At 33.0% G+C, this 14,146-nt stretch overlaps 1 protein-coding gene and 1 pseudogene across 2 annotated transcripts; one reads left to right on the forward strand and one right to left on the reverse strand.

Annotated features, from left to right (window-relative positions):
- Positions 1 to 1,685: 1,685 nt before the first annotated feature.
- Positions 1,686 to 8,639, reverse strand: LOC111284337 (glucosidase 2 subunit beta-like; annotated as a pseudogene). The gene is made up of 16 exons (XR_016342859.1): positions 8,394 to 8,639; positions 8,170 to 8,288; positions 7,970 to 8,065; positions 7,606 to 7,846; positions 5,547 to 5,773; positions 5,338 to 5,436; positions 5,159 to 5,231; positions 4,080 to 4,403; positions 3,882 to 3,985; positions 3,696 to 3,797; positions 3,549 to 3,605; positions 3,188 to 3,419; positions 2,587 to 2,696; positions 2,321 to 2,382; positions 2,187 to 2,237; positions 1,686 to 2,091 (listed from the first exon to the last, which is right to left on the reverse strand). The product of XR_016342859.1 is annotated as a glucosidase 2 subunit beta-like (transcript).
- A 1,135-nt stretch (positions 8,640 to 9,774) lies between these two features.
- Positions 9,775 to 12,044, forward strand: LOC111284643 (antitermination NusB domain-containing protein). The gene is made up of 7 exons (XM_022873431.2): positions 9,775 to 10,172; positions 10,260 to 10,336; positions 10,412 to 10,546; positions 10,731 to 10,785; positions 10,997 to 11,084; positions 11,391 to 11,489; positions 11,598 to 12,044. The coding sequence occupies exons 1-7, from the start codon at positions 9,850 to 9,852 to the stop codon at positions 11,739 to 11,741; spliced, it is 921 nt and encodes a 306-aa protein (XP_022729166.1). The 5' UTR covers positions 9,775 to 9,849; the 3' UTR covers positions 11,742 to 12,044.
- Positions 12,045 to 14,146: the final 2,102 nt, after the last annotated feature.

A 14,146-nucleotide genomic window follows, 5' to 3' on the forward strand; every position in this document is an offset into this window, starting at 1 on the left:
TAAATTTTATTTATTTTAAACTATAAATTTTTAAAATATATTAAAACTATATTATTTTTAGAAAATTAAAAAACTTATTCAAAAAGAAATTTTTGAAACTTATTTATTTTAAATTATAATATTTGATAAAACATAATAAAAATAAAAATTTTAAAACTTATTTTTTAAAAATGATACTATTTGTAAATATTTGATAAAACATTTTGAAATTTAATTATTTTAAATTATAATATTTGATAAAAATATATTTATTTTAAAAGTATTTATTTTTATTTTCTTTTTTCATTTTCATTTTTTTTTAATTTTTTTCAACTTTCACATCAAACATCTTTGTTTTAAATGACATCAAATGCTTAATAATAAAATTAATGAACAAATTGATAGAATAATCAATTCATTATGATATTTGATAGACAAAAATTAACATTGTTACTTTTTAAATTTAGGGATGCAAACGATATAAGTCTCAAAATTTGAAAACTACGAAAGTTTTTTGTTTTTTTCACTTGCCAATTTGACAATTTGCCTTACAATAAGACTGCTAAAACTTTTTTTATAATTAATATTTTGATTTTGGGTTTCTTTATTTTTTTGTAAAAACCCTTTGATTTTGGATTTAATAGTCATGTTCATAGTTCATTGGCTAATACATTTTTCTTTGACTTGTGGCAATATGAAAAATTATATATATATATATATATATATATATATATTTCGGGATTTGAAGGTTATGATGAAAAAACGAAAAAAATCCCACATTCTCTTAGTTGCAAAGACCGTTCTACTGCTTGATTAGGAAAAAAAGCTTGTAGACGTAGAGGTGGGTTTGGGTTTGGGATTGGGATTGGGTCAGCAGAATTATCTACTTAACGGCATGCCATTTGCCGTTACTGCCTCGCCACCCTTTTCTTTTTGCAATGTAGAGTGTGGAGGAGCAGGGTTTTGTTTTTTTTTTTTTTTTTTCCTCGGCTTTTTTGCCCACATTTTGGCGATCTGGCTTACCGCGGCTTGCTTTGTCGCCACGTAAAAAAATAGATGACGCTTAATTTTCACGCTTACAACATTGAAACCATTTCTCACTTTTGAATTTGAACCACTGCTACTCCCCCCTCACCCATCTCTCAAGTCTTTGTGCGTGATCTTGGACAACAATTAAGTCAAACCAATTGGCTATCTGAAATCAAAGGAAAAGAAAACAACAGTGCCCATAGATTCATCTCCGGTCAATAACATAACCAGCTCCATTCAATTCCTCAAGGCAAAAGGCATCATCCATCCATATATGACATCTTTGGAAAACACACTGCCTCTAAAAAGTTCCATTGGCTTCCCATTAAAAAATAAAAAGCCCTAATTCAAAGTTTCTTATGGACAATCATGAAAATAAACTACTTCCCATGTTCACTGAGATCTCATAGGTCATGCTTCTATTTGCTTCCTCTGAAGAAACAAGCTAAAAATGAAAAGAATGCAATGAAACACAATGTTCAAGAATCCAAGCTATTCCTGGTCATTGCGTGATATAGCATCCAAAAAAAGTAACACGCAGTGTACTGAAGTATCCTAATCCTACAAATACAACATCTATTGTTAATGGTGCTTTGAAACTCCTACATTGGTCAAAAATGGATCTTAAAGCAATAAGAAAAATTTGACAGTCAACAAATTATCAACACAACAACAGGTCACAGAAACTAATGTCGTCTCTTACTATTAGTAATTTTCATAATTATTCTATGCAGAAATTTACATAAGCAGACAGGACCAATTAATGTTTACCAAAATCAGTTTATCTCAGCCAGACATATATCCGTCCATGTAAATGCAATATGTAGCATACTCCGCTATGAAAAAAAATTCAGGAGGCCACCTCATATATTGCTTGAAATCCTTAACTCTACCTGCTCAAAATGGCCACATTTTATATCTATTTAATACAAGGATTGAACTGTAAGTGTTCCAATGATAGATTCGTTATGAACTCGACAACATCCTCTACCGCACCTGTGAAACTTCTATCTGGGTTCCTCAAAGTTCATCATGTTCCAGAGGTTGTTCTTTGTTCATCAAATCTAGTTTATGTTGCAGCTCCTATCACAATTAAGATTTACCAACCTGTTTAGAGATTTCAAAGAAGTGGAGAAGAGTATTACATAACTAAATTCATTATAGTAACTGCCAATTACCTGTAGCTTATCTTCCAGGCAAAGAACTGGGTGGGCAATAAAGCAACATATCTGCCATAAAACAGAACTGTTAGGAGCAAGGCACATGCATGCACGCACTCACAGCACACACACAGACCAAGAGAGATTCTTACTTGCAACAGCTTGGTTCATCAACATCAGTGATCTAATTTTTCAAATCGCATCTTAATTTCACCTGAAAGGAAGAGGAACATGTATAGAGTTTTAGAACAACTAAATGAATTTGACGATCAACTTTACAAATCATTCTTGTTTTACCTACATCTCACTCACGCAATAGTCTACAATGAATTGGATAAGTAAAACCATTTCAAAATTCAACAGCCCATTCATTTGAAGGAAATATTTGCAAACATGAGTTCCTCTAGTAGCAACAAACCAGAACATGAAAGCCATGTATCGCAGCAGTACCAATCTGGGCCATTCCAGCACCTATCTCCATTTGAAAATACCATCATCCTGTATGGGTCCTCATATTTGTCCCAATGCCTAGTACATCCCCCCCCCCCCCCCCCCCCAAAAAAAAAAAATCAATAAATAAGTAAACAGATGTAAATAAGTGAATATGAAAATTATAAATATTCAGTTTGATGAAAACTCACAAGCTAAAAAGGCTAAAAACCTACATGCATTCATCCATACACACAGGAACAAGCACAATTACATGATTGCATTTAGTACTATGTTCTCAGACTTGGAAGTGAATGTCGGACACTAGTATGTGCCTGACACAGGTACATTCATTTTTCTTACCCATATTTTCATATATGTGTTGGGCAGTACTGCAAGACATAAACAACAAAGGTGCATGAATAAGATACCACCATTTTAGCTACAATCGGACAACTACACACCCAAAATGAGGTCTTAATTTATCCTAGGAATTCAATGCTGCATATGAATAAATAGACCAAAAGTTCTCCAAATAATGACTGATTAGAAAGCTAAGAGATTCAGCTCTAGCATTGATTTCCCATTACCAAGAATGAAAATTTGTTGATCTCACAGTTGAGAAAGAGCAAATAGATTTCATGTAGTATATTCTATCCCTTTTCTTCACCCAAATGACACCTCAATTTTCCACTATATAGAAAGGACAAGGATTCTATCAATGAAAGAAGAAAATAATTGCAATACACCTAACCCAAACGAGTTGTTGTGTGGCCCTCCTCCTGAGAGGCTTGTTTGTCTGGGCACACTTTGTAAACATACCTGCAGCCAAAAGTTTTGGTCATAAAGGGTGAAACAAATGGAAATTATTATAGCAACAATTTTATTTGACATTCTATATGACAGACTATGTGAAAACCGAACAAACTACTACAACAAGAAGTTCGTAACTTGTTTTGCTTGGTCTCGAAACAATGATCTAGAATGCATAGAACTCCTTCTCGGGTCCTGTAATTTTAAACCCAAGTTTAGTTTATAGAAGTCAAAACAATACAATAATTTTTCACCGCTTAGACACTGAAACAGTTCACTACATACCAAAATCATGTTTTAGCTTTCGGGTCAAACTTGACATCATTGATTGTATTTTAGATAACTTGACTCTGGATTCATCATATTCCTTGCGAACATGAGCAGCATCTGAAAAAGTCAAACACAACAAGTTACCCATTTCCATATGCTCACCAAAATTTTCTAGTAAGAAACAGGAGTTCAGTTTATAACTGATATGTTTACTGGAGTTTGTAATAAATTAACAGCATCAAGAATGTTCCACACTGTTCATTGCATCTTCTCCAACCAAGATGGATTATTTGAGGAAGTTGTACCTGACAACATATCAGACAGTAAGCTTAGGGATTTCATTGGGGATTTCATTAGCCCAGCCTAAAAGGAAAAAATAACCAGAAAAGAATTGCACACCTGACAAGTCAGGTTCATCATCTAGGTCAGATTTGTACAAATTTGTATAATCATGATTCTCCTCTTCATAAGCTTCATTTGGTTTATGATCTGTATAATCATCATCATCATCATCATCATATTTTCCAGTGTCCTCATCAGTATCAGGAGAATAGCAGTCATATTGCTCATAATGTGTGTCCTTAGGCATCCCTTCATGGCTGTCATCAGCCTTATCTTTTGTTCCACCTTGATTCTCAGTACTTCCCCAGTCCAACGGAAAGTAACAGGGTGACCTAACTCTTCCCTCGATAATCCTTCTGCAATTTCAGATGCATCACTCTCCTGCAGACACCAGAGAGCAATTATGTAGAAAAATAAAGATGAATACCTCAGAAACTTGTTAAGTTTATGCATGCCAAAATTTATGAGAAATTGCGCAGTTTCTTGTTCTGAAAAATATACCCCTGCTGGAGTAAAATGTACTCAAGTAAAAGCCCTCAAAAAAACCTTTAGTTCACACACATTAAAAACCAAAAGTAGAACCCTATCCAGGGGTCATTTTTTCCTTTCACTCACAGACCCCTTCTTATACTCCATGGCAGAAAATTACTTAAGATGCTATAAAGAAGTACAGAATCTAGAACACAATGAAACATATTAGCTGATAGAACGGATCTGAAATTAACCCATCTCTCCTTCAAGCCTGTAATGGAGACAATTCAAAGAAACAAGTTTTACACCAATGCAAGATAAAATCTTTATAATTAAAAAAAAAGCCAACTTAGCCTGTTTCTATACACCTTTTTCTGAAACCTTATTTAATGATTTGATCTTTCTTTCTCATTTTTTAAAATTTCTGGGACCCTTAATACAATCTTTGCTGATTTATTTTAATCAGTGTAACCATGATCCTTAGCTTAGATCAACTATTCCATCAAACTTTTCCAACAACATGCTTCAACTTCTTGTTTCCAAAAAGCAACTTGAAGGAGCTTATCCCCTAAGTCCAATTTAATAGCGATTTCTCTTTTGAATTATAATGCAATATCATAGAAGCTTGTAACAAACAATGAAACCTGGGGAGTCGAGAAAATTACCGCTTTCTTGTCTCCAGCATCATGATCATTTTCAGTTGCAACAACAGAACTCATGCTTATTTTCTAACACATCCTACATAACAAAGAAATAATGTGTTATTGTCTATGATTGAACTATGTAGACAACCATTTAGAGGTTCTACGTAAAAGAAATGGACCATTCTAATGTCTTCGCCTACCTTCTCTACCCTATTAAGTAGAATTCCTTCAGTTTTGGAGCTATCACTATTTTCAACTTCTGCTACTGGATCATCATCACTTTCATCTACTTTGAGGTCCTGCCAAAAGGATGATAATAACAAAGACAATGAAAAAACAAACAGACGAAAGAAGATGTGCACTCATGTAGAGACACTTAAAGAGAAAATAAAAAAACCACTAGTCTAACCTCATTTAAAGAAGAATCCTCCACATTACCAACTGTATCATCATGTGTACTTTCTGTGGATTTGTCTTCATTGCTAGCTTCTTGCTGAACTTTTTCATTTTTCACCTTCCCTTCCTCAGCTTTCCTATTTTCTCTTAAAGTTTCCTCTGATGCTCTTTCTTTGTTCTCTTCCTTCTCTTTCTGCAATCTTGCTTTCTTCTCTTCCTTCTCTATCTGTTCTTTACATTCTACACAAGGTAAGCAAACAAATCATGCTGCAATAACCTCAATATTAACAGGTACAAAATAAAGAAAATTGAGGAGCAGTTTGTGGACCCTTTGGTCAACCTTGAACAGCACATGGATGAAAATTAGATTATTTGAACCTCCATAGACCCACAATTTAGGCGCTATTTAAAAAACTAAAAAACTTTAATGCTGAATTTGTATTGTAATATTGTTATACAGCCTACAATTAAGTTCTGTAAACATTCTGATTGGGTTTTATGCAAAAGAGATACACTGCAATGGTTTGAAGAGGAAAGGTAGAAGAAATTATAGTTAGTACAATAAATATAATGTTGTCAGAAAATATTTAATCATGTACTACCCTGAATGAATAATCAATCAAAATGACGAAGCTAAATCTTCGATATTTTTTTTTTCAATGCATTATCAAATAGCTATTTAGAAAGATATATAACAAAGAAGAAAAAAAACAACCATATATAAACAATGGACTCCTGCATTTTGAAGACCTACTAGAGTGATAAAGGAGTTGGTCATAAAATGGAACCGAAAGGAAAGTAAAAGCTGAACAAGTGGTTTACTATTGTTTTTTTAATTCTTTGTTTGGCTCAGAAACAGGTAGCCTTTTTTCCACCTGTTTACTGACCCATGATTGATGACTTAATTCAAACCCAAAATCTCAAATATTCCCATAGGAAGGAGGTATTGCTAGATTATATTACAATGCAATAACAAGTGCTTTGCAAACCTATAAAGTTCAAAGAATTTTCTTTTAATATAGAGAATAAACATGCCAAAGTCATGCCTAGAGAAATAAATTTAGACATCAAAGACACAGGTCATCCTAATTAAGAAAGAAGATGATTGGAATTAATAATGAGAGTACACTACAACAAAGTACAGAATACAAAATGATTACTTAGCCAAAGACAAAAAGAAAATTGCACAGACAATACAATGATCATAATCATAACAGAAATAGGGTGACCAGATGAAGATTAAGGCTTTGCTTAATAGGTGGACAGGAGACAGAAAGGGGGAAGCTTGGAAAATTTTCTAATCTAATGGTCAAATTTCATAATCTCCTTTGTTTACGGTATATGTATTGGTTTGAGAACTTTTCAATTATTCCTCCTTTCCATCAGAAACCAAAAATGAAGAGAAATATCATCGATTGCTAAAAGTATAAACTGCCTTATGGTGCAGAGAAAGGGGAGTAGTATAATTAACCTTGAAGATGCCCAAATTACAAATGGAAAGCTAAACAACATCAATTAACATTGTGAGAAAATTTGATTGCCAAAAATTTCATGAAGATTGACATTAGAGAGGACAAAATGGTGTCAAATGTTTGGTAAAAGACAACATAATTAATAAGACAAAGAGGTAGACAAATTGAGTTGAGTTGAATTGAAATCAAACTATAAACACACCTTATAAATTATAACTAAAACCACATCCACTCATATTAACAGTATATAAGAGTTGAGATTTAGGATTGTGATGGAATTTGCTATATATGCATCCTTGAGATTTTTAGCTTGCTGGATAGATGAGGAAAACAATGACACCCCTAATTAGAGTTTTGAGAACAAAATCTTGTTTCAGGTAAGCAGATGTCATGCCACATGTGAAACCATTTACGTCCTGCATGTAACATTTTCTGTCACCAGTCATGACGATACTCATATTATTGATTGTACACAACCTCGAGAAAAATAAATAAAACATTTCAACATACACATGCAGTTCAAATTAGACGAAGTACAATATTGTCACAACCAAAATGAAAATAGGACGAATATCAAGGAATCTTGAGAAGAAAGCTTACCTTTAAGGTTTTGAACAAGAACTTTCAGTATCTTCTCCTCATCTTTAAGCTTTTTTAATTCTGCTTCATCTTTGGCTATAGTAATTTTTAGCCTGTTCAACTTCCAGCTTTCGTATTGTAGTGCCCTCCTTATATGTAGTGATTTGTTTTGTCAGCCTGTCTTTAGCCACTTTGCCAGCCTCCCAGCACATATTGGGGCACTTCATTTTACCATCATACTCATCATTCCCATCACAACAATCTGGGGATTGGAAGCCAGTGAAAAGCAGCTCAATATAAACAGAGAATCTGGGGATTAGACTTTATTGGTGCAAAAATATCAGCCATTTCCATGAATGCGGTGCACTTAGAGTAAGACACAGACCACGGATACCATCATTTACTCTGGAAGAAAATAAGAATTGTGGAACATGTCCAGCATTTTGGCAGTAGAACTTTGCAGTTGGGCAGGCCGATGTACCTATGAGGGCAACATGAGGGTTAACAAGAAGATGCCGCATATCATATTCCTATGTGTGTAGCCACTAAAACAACTAAAAAAGAAAATCGAAAGGAAGCGCAGACCAGGCTCATCGGTGCCGTCAGGACATTCGCAAAAGTCATCGTTGAGCTGGGGTTGGAGAAGTTCTTGGATCCGTCTTTGCTCTTGATGCTATCTGATGATGACTTGTAGTATTTGTCATCTGGGTATCATTTCATATCAGCTATTGTAGCATAAGTAAAACAAAAAAAAAAAAATTATTACAGTAATTGATATGAAGATCATTAAAGAAATATTGGGAAAAGACCTTGAGGAGAAATTCCAATAAATGGGTGTTTGGGAACACAAGAAGCTGATCTAACAAATGAAGCTATGCATAACATAAGGAGAATGAATATGGAATATACTCTCATCTTCTGCAATCCAACCCAACCCAAATCTCTCAGAGAGGCAACCGGAGAAGGCTACAAAACTAGTCTAGTCTTGTACAACTACACACTCTGCAACTAGCCAACTACATCTACAACTGGATCTGTCTGCGTCGCGGAGCTACGCCACGCCAGGGGCAGGCATTTCGGGGTTTAGATGACATGAAGGCCGTTTTCTTGCGAGAATGAAACGATGTCGCTCAAGGTGTATAAAAGATAATGGAATTTGAGTTTATCTTTTAAGATTTAAAAAGTGATATTTATCGATTTTATGATTTGTTTTATTGTAATTTTATCTCAAACAGTTATTTTTTTATTTTTTTTACTTAAAATAGTTAATTTTTTTTATTATTTTATCTTTTTTATCTTTAATTTATCCTTTTTTATTTTTTTAAATCAGATGAATTCTTTCTCTAAATAATTAAACATAAAACTACCCAAAAACTTTTTTTTTCACAAACTCAAAAAAACAATATCAAACAAATATCTAAAATTTTGATTTTGTTATTGAATGTATGATGTTCTTTGAGGATAATGATAATTCTTAGTTGGGATTTTTAATTAATTTATTTATTTATATATAAATTTTAAGTTTTTGTGCTTTAAATAATAAAATTTTTGTTGTTAAGAATTGTATTAAACATAAGATAAACAATCAATTTCATTCGATAGTCATTGAAAACCTAAAACAACCAACGACAAATTCAAAAACCTAAAAATAAAACCCAATACCTATAAAAAAAAAACTCATAAAATGTAAATCTATCATGAATAACTCCAATAATAAACTCATAAAATAATCATAAATTCATATAACAATCATAACAACTCATGAATAAAGATTTTTTTTTTGAGTTTCGATTTGAATTTTTTAAAAATTTTTAAATTTTTAAAATAAAAATAAAAAAAAGGAAGAAAGAAAAAATCAATAGACGGTATATACCATAATAATATATTTTTTTAACATTTAATTTTTCACTTGCTTAACATTACGAAGAATTTATGTTTTTTTAAAAAGATTTGAATTTGAAAACAAACAAACAAAAAAATTGATAAAAATTTAGGGTTTATTGATTAGATGTTAATAAAAATTAATAGAATGTCAAAATGATTAAACATCACTTTTTAAATATCATGAAGTAAATTCAAATAGTATTAATCCTTATGAAATTTACCCTTTTATTTATTAGTAGGAGTTACAGTAAGCAATTGAGTTGGTATTAGTGATATATATAAACTATATTAAAAGTGAATACTACAAATTAACCCAAGAGAAGAATATCTAAATCAAATATTTGAGAACGATGAATAAATATCATCATCAATATCGTTATTATGGTCATTGGTATAGAAATAGATAGGGCAGTGACATTGAGAGCGGCCATAGGAAACAACAACATGGAGGGAATCCGGTCAAGCTGTGTTCTAAGCTGTTATTCTTCTTCTTCTAAATCTCATCTCAGATTAGTTCATCATCAGCCGTTTGAGTATCCATTTCTGTGCTTGCCCAAGCGTCGATACCTCCTCACACAGCCCGGAATTCGAAGCTCTCTCCAGGCCCAGAACCAACAATCTTTTCACAAATCCAAAGAAATGCTCCCAAAGATTGACAAGAGTGGCCGCTTTTGCAGCCCCAGAGCCGCCCGGGAGCTTGCTTTGTATGTCCATCCCCTCCTCTTTTTCTTACTTCCTTATATTCCTCTTTCCAGTTTCATTAAATTCAAGATTTTTGGGTGATTCGGCAGATTAATAGTTTACGCGGCGTGTTTGCAAGGCTCTGACCCTATTCGACTATTTGAGAAACGAATTAATGCAAGCAGAGGTACTATTACTTTTTTGTTTTATCATTTCACCACTTTTGATTTAAGAATACTGAATTGTTTGTTTTTGTTCAAAGAACCTGGTTATGAATTTGACAAGGCCTCGTTGATGCGATACAATCACATGAGCTTTGGAGGACCTCCTGTTACTACACATTCCGTTGAAGAAGCTGATGAGCTTTTGCGCAGTGATGAGCTGGATTCTGCTATTGGTATTTTACCCCAAAATTGCATTGCATTACTGCTCCTATTAACTCTTATGCTTTTCTCTACGCATAATTGAAACTGTCCTACCTTTTGCCTCTCCATTCCATTTATGCTCCTTCCCTTTCAATTAACTATTGTCTTTGTTTGACTGACTTGTTATATTTTCCAATTTTCTGATTCATGTCTCAGAGGCAGAAGTTCTTTCAGCTCCTCCAAAGTTGGTGTACAGCAAGCTACTTTTGCGGTAAACCTTCTAATTTTTGCAGTGCATCATTAAGTAAACATTGTAGGCTATTGCACTTTGGCAGTTGACTCAATGTTAGGTGCATATATCTTTCTGCTGAATGAGCTGGGGTCGAATCCCTCTTACCCCAAATTTGTACTTGATAAAATAATAAAGCATTGGTGGCCCGAATTAGATTTGCATTTGACTGACCTCTTGTTCCTTCTTGTAGTTTCACAAGGAAACTTTTGGTAGCAATTGTGGACAAATGGGACAGTCATGTTCTTGTTATTGATAAAGTTGTGCCATCAAATTGGAAGGTCTGATTACATAGATGCTGTTTTAATTGTTGATAATGAAGGGGATTTTTCTCTTTTTTTCTTTCTTTTTTTTTTCCCAAGATTTGACCCTTAATTATCTTGATCTGTTTGTTGGATATTTGTCTACCGTTCTGTAGGCTTTTGGCATGTAAATTTGATGTCTATTGAAATGTACATCAGTCCCTTCACCCTTCCATTTTCTTATGCATCTTTTACATATATATTCAACCTTTTTACACCGTGTATTTCAAGATAATTCATAGTGCATGTAGATACCTTACATCTGTATATATTGGCGCCTCACAGAATGAGCCAGCCAGCAGGATTTTGGAGCTTTGTATTCTTCACTTGGCAATGTCGGAGATAATTGTTCTTGGAACACGGCACCAGATTGTCATTAATGAGGCATCTCTCTTATGTTCTCTCGTTAATGAATGTTATTTTCCTTTAGCATATTTCCAACCATTAGGCATTAGCTCTATATTTAAATTATGCATTGCATGTTCTGTGAAGGCTGTTGATCTTGCCAAGCGGTTCTGCGATGGGGCAGCACCACGAGTAATCAATGGGTGCCTACGGACCTTTGTGAAGGATTTTGCTGGGATTGGCATAGCTCAGGCCCCAAACTCTAAACAGGACGTGCCAGTTGAAGTGTGAAGTGAATTTATTTAAGGTTGTCTTCTGTCTGCGACGAAAGGTTGTCTTTATGTAGTGTATTCTTCAGCTGATTTTGGAAAGCGTCCTTGGTATCTTTTAGTGAAGTTCACACAGCACAATGCTGCATATCAAGTGACTGACTTATTGTAACAGGGTGCAGCGAATTAAAAGCCCGAATTTTTGGCAATGATTGACATTTGACGGCTGAAGATTTTGTATATGATTATGCTGTAGTTGGTATATTTATGTATAACATAAAATTATATATGAATCACCTACATCATTCTTAGACCCTCATAATAACTTGTGCCCATTGAATTCTTAAAGGGTCTTTCCAGTATCGAAGTAAGATAGTGTTGCAACCGGGTGAATAGGACAGAGGAAGGCCATGGCTGTCATAGCAGGTAAGGAAAGTTGGGGGGTAAATTGAGTATCGAAAGTGGGGATAGGAATTGAAGAGTGCATCGGACGTGGCCAAGTGGGGACCAAGATTGCAAACTACAAAGTTTGAAATACGAGAAACCAGGATTATTAAATGCGACAGTATGAGCATTGAAATATATTTTTATTCACCAATTAGAATTGCCTCCTAAGATTTATAATTGTCTAAAAAAGGTCAATATAGATATATTATTGGACCTTTTAAATAACAAGCAAAAACATTTTACGAAAATTAAACACTTTCGCATAAAATATGTAAAACAAATATTGGACGTTCTAGAAAGAAAAAAAAGGCATTACAGAATTGATTTACCAAAATTTTAAATCTACTGAATTTAGAATTTATTTCTTTTTTTTACTTTAGAAAAAAAACAAAAAAAAAAAAGGATCTTGAACCTTCCACACAATTCATATACTGGAACCAAAATTAAAGAAATGAATCTAGGAAAAATTTACTTTGACTTCGAAGTGATTGCTCCCAACATTCCACGTCGTATATTTTGTTTTTAAATTGATTCAATTTTGAAAGGACCTTTATCAATTGGTAATGTTACTCTAATACCCAACCAAAAGGCCGCTGCAATACTAATAAAAAAACGATTGTCGCAGCTTGACAACGAAATGGATTTTGGAATTTATTAATATTTTTCAAAAAAAAATATTATTAATAATTCTGTAGGTACTAAAATTATTAAAAGAACACTTCATAACTCGTTAAGTATTGTACGAAGTATTTGACATACGAAAAAAAAATACCATTTAAGTAATATTTCCAAAGGAGTTGCAAATGGATTCACAGGATCATTAAAGGTTCTAGAACTACTAGACCTACATTACAAGTAATAGTAAGAGAATTACTATAGAAAAAATATATAAAAGATCATTGGGTCATGCAGGTTCCCATGATAATTATGACCTATACCTTTAGCTAATTTAGTTTTTAATATAAGATTGTTCAAGGTTTTTTGTTATTAGGGTAGGTGAATTTTTCTAAATCCATCCCTTGAAGAAACCAAACATAATAATTTTTCATCGTTCGACTTAAGCAAAATCAATCATATCAAATAGATACAAACGGATACATATAAAATAAATCTATGTATTATCCAAACATATATGAATGATTCTATATGTAAGAAAAAAGTTACCAAGTTGCAGTTATACATTCCAAATAATTTCATTTTTATAGGTAAATACTCAATACCCAAGTAGGCGTACAATGTTGATTGTTATCAAGAGTTTCTGGATCATCTTAGGCTTTACGATTCACTTTTATCTTAAAAAATATATTGAGATTTTTTATATAACAAAGATTTACTTGTTACCAATATAGTCTAGCCTTTGCTTTTCTTTAGATCTCTTGTTTCACTTGATAGTATAATAATAAATCGAATCAATGCAGAAGAAATGAATGCATTTTCATACTATTAAGATAAGAAAGTAAATAAATAAATAAAATCTAGTTTGCATTATGCCAAATCATTTATTTTACTGGATCTTATAGAGCCATATTTATACACAATATCGTCAAATCTAATCATAGAAAAGATTCTTTTCAAGTGAACCAGCCTATCCTTTGTATGGGGTTTACATGGTGGTGGGAATAAAAACGCATTCTCTTGTGAATTCCAATGTAGCGGATAAAGATATATTTTTGCATGACCCAATCAATAATTCAAGTCACACACTCCCATAATCCATTTTCTCTTCCAGGAATTCTCTTCAACTATTCATATCATATCAAATAAGTAATAGAATATTATAAAGTTGAAAGGAAATATCCGAATACCTATCTTATTTTTTTCAATAATCCATATTTGTAGCAATGAAATATTATTGTTCCACCCTCAAGTAATAAGATAAATGATTGGTTACAACATAGCTATTCTCTAAAAAAGACTAGAAATGCCTTGCGTACATATTATTAGGAAATGCATTAACATAAATACAATATTAAGAAAGAA

Source organism: Durio zibethinus, chromosome 6 (genome assembly GCF_047325235.1).
Source record: "Durio zibethinus cultivar Kanyao isolate XHJ-2024 chromosome 6, ASM4732523v1, whole genome shotgun sequence".
NCBI classification, from domain to species: domain Eukaryota; kingdom Viridiplantae; phylum Streptophyta; class Magnoliopsida; order Malvales; family Malvaceae; genus Durio; species Durio zibethinus.

Bases quoted from the DNA above. Each gene is read 5' to 3' on its own strand.
- LOC111284643 (XM_022873431.2), top strand. From the start codon at position 9,850: ATGGTCATTGGTATAGAAATAGATAGGGCAGTGACATTGAGAGCGGCC. The intron at 10,173-10,259 runs GTATGTCCATCC...GTGATTCGGCAG, and splicing joins GCCGCCCGGGAGCTTGCTTT to ATTAATAGTTTACGCGGCGT. The intron at 10,337-10,411 runs GTACTATTACTT...TTTTGTTCAAAG, and splicing joins ACGAATTAATGCAAGCAGAG to AACCTGGTTATGAATTTGAC.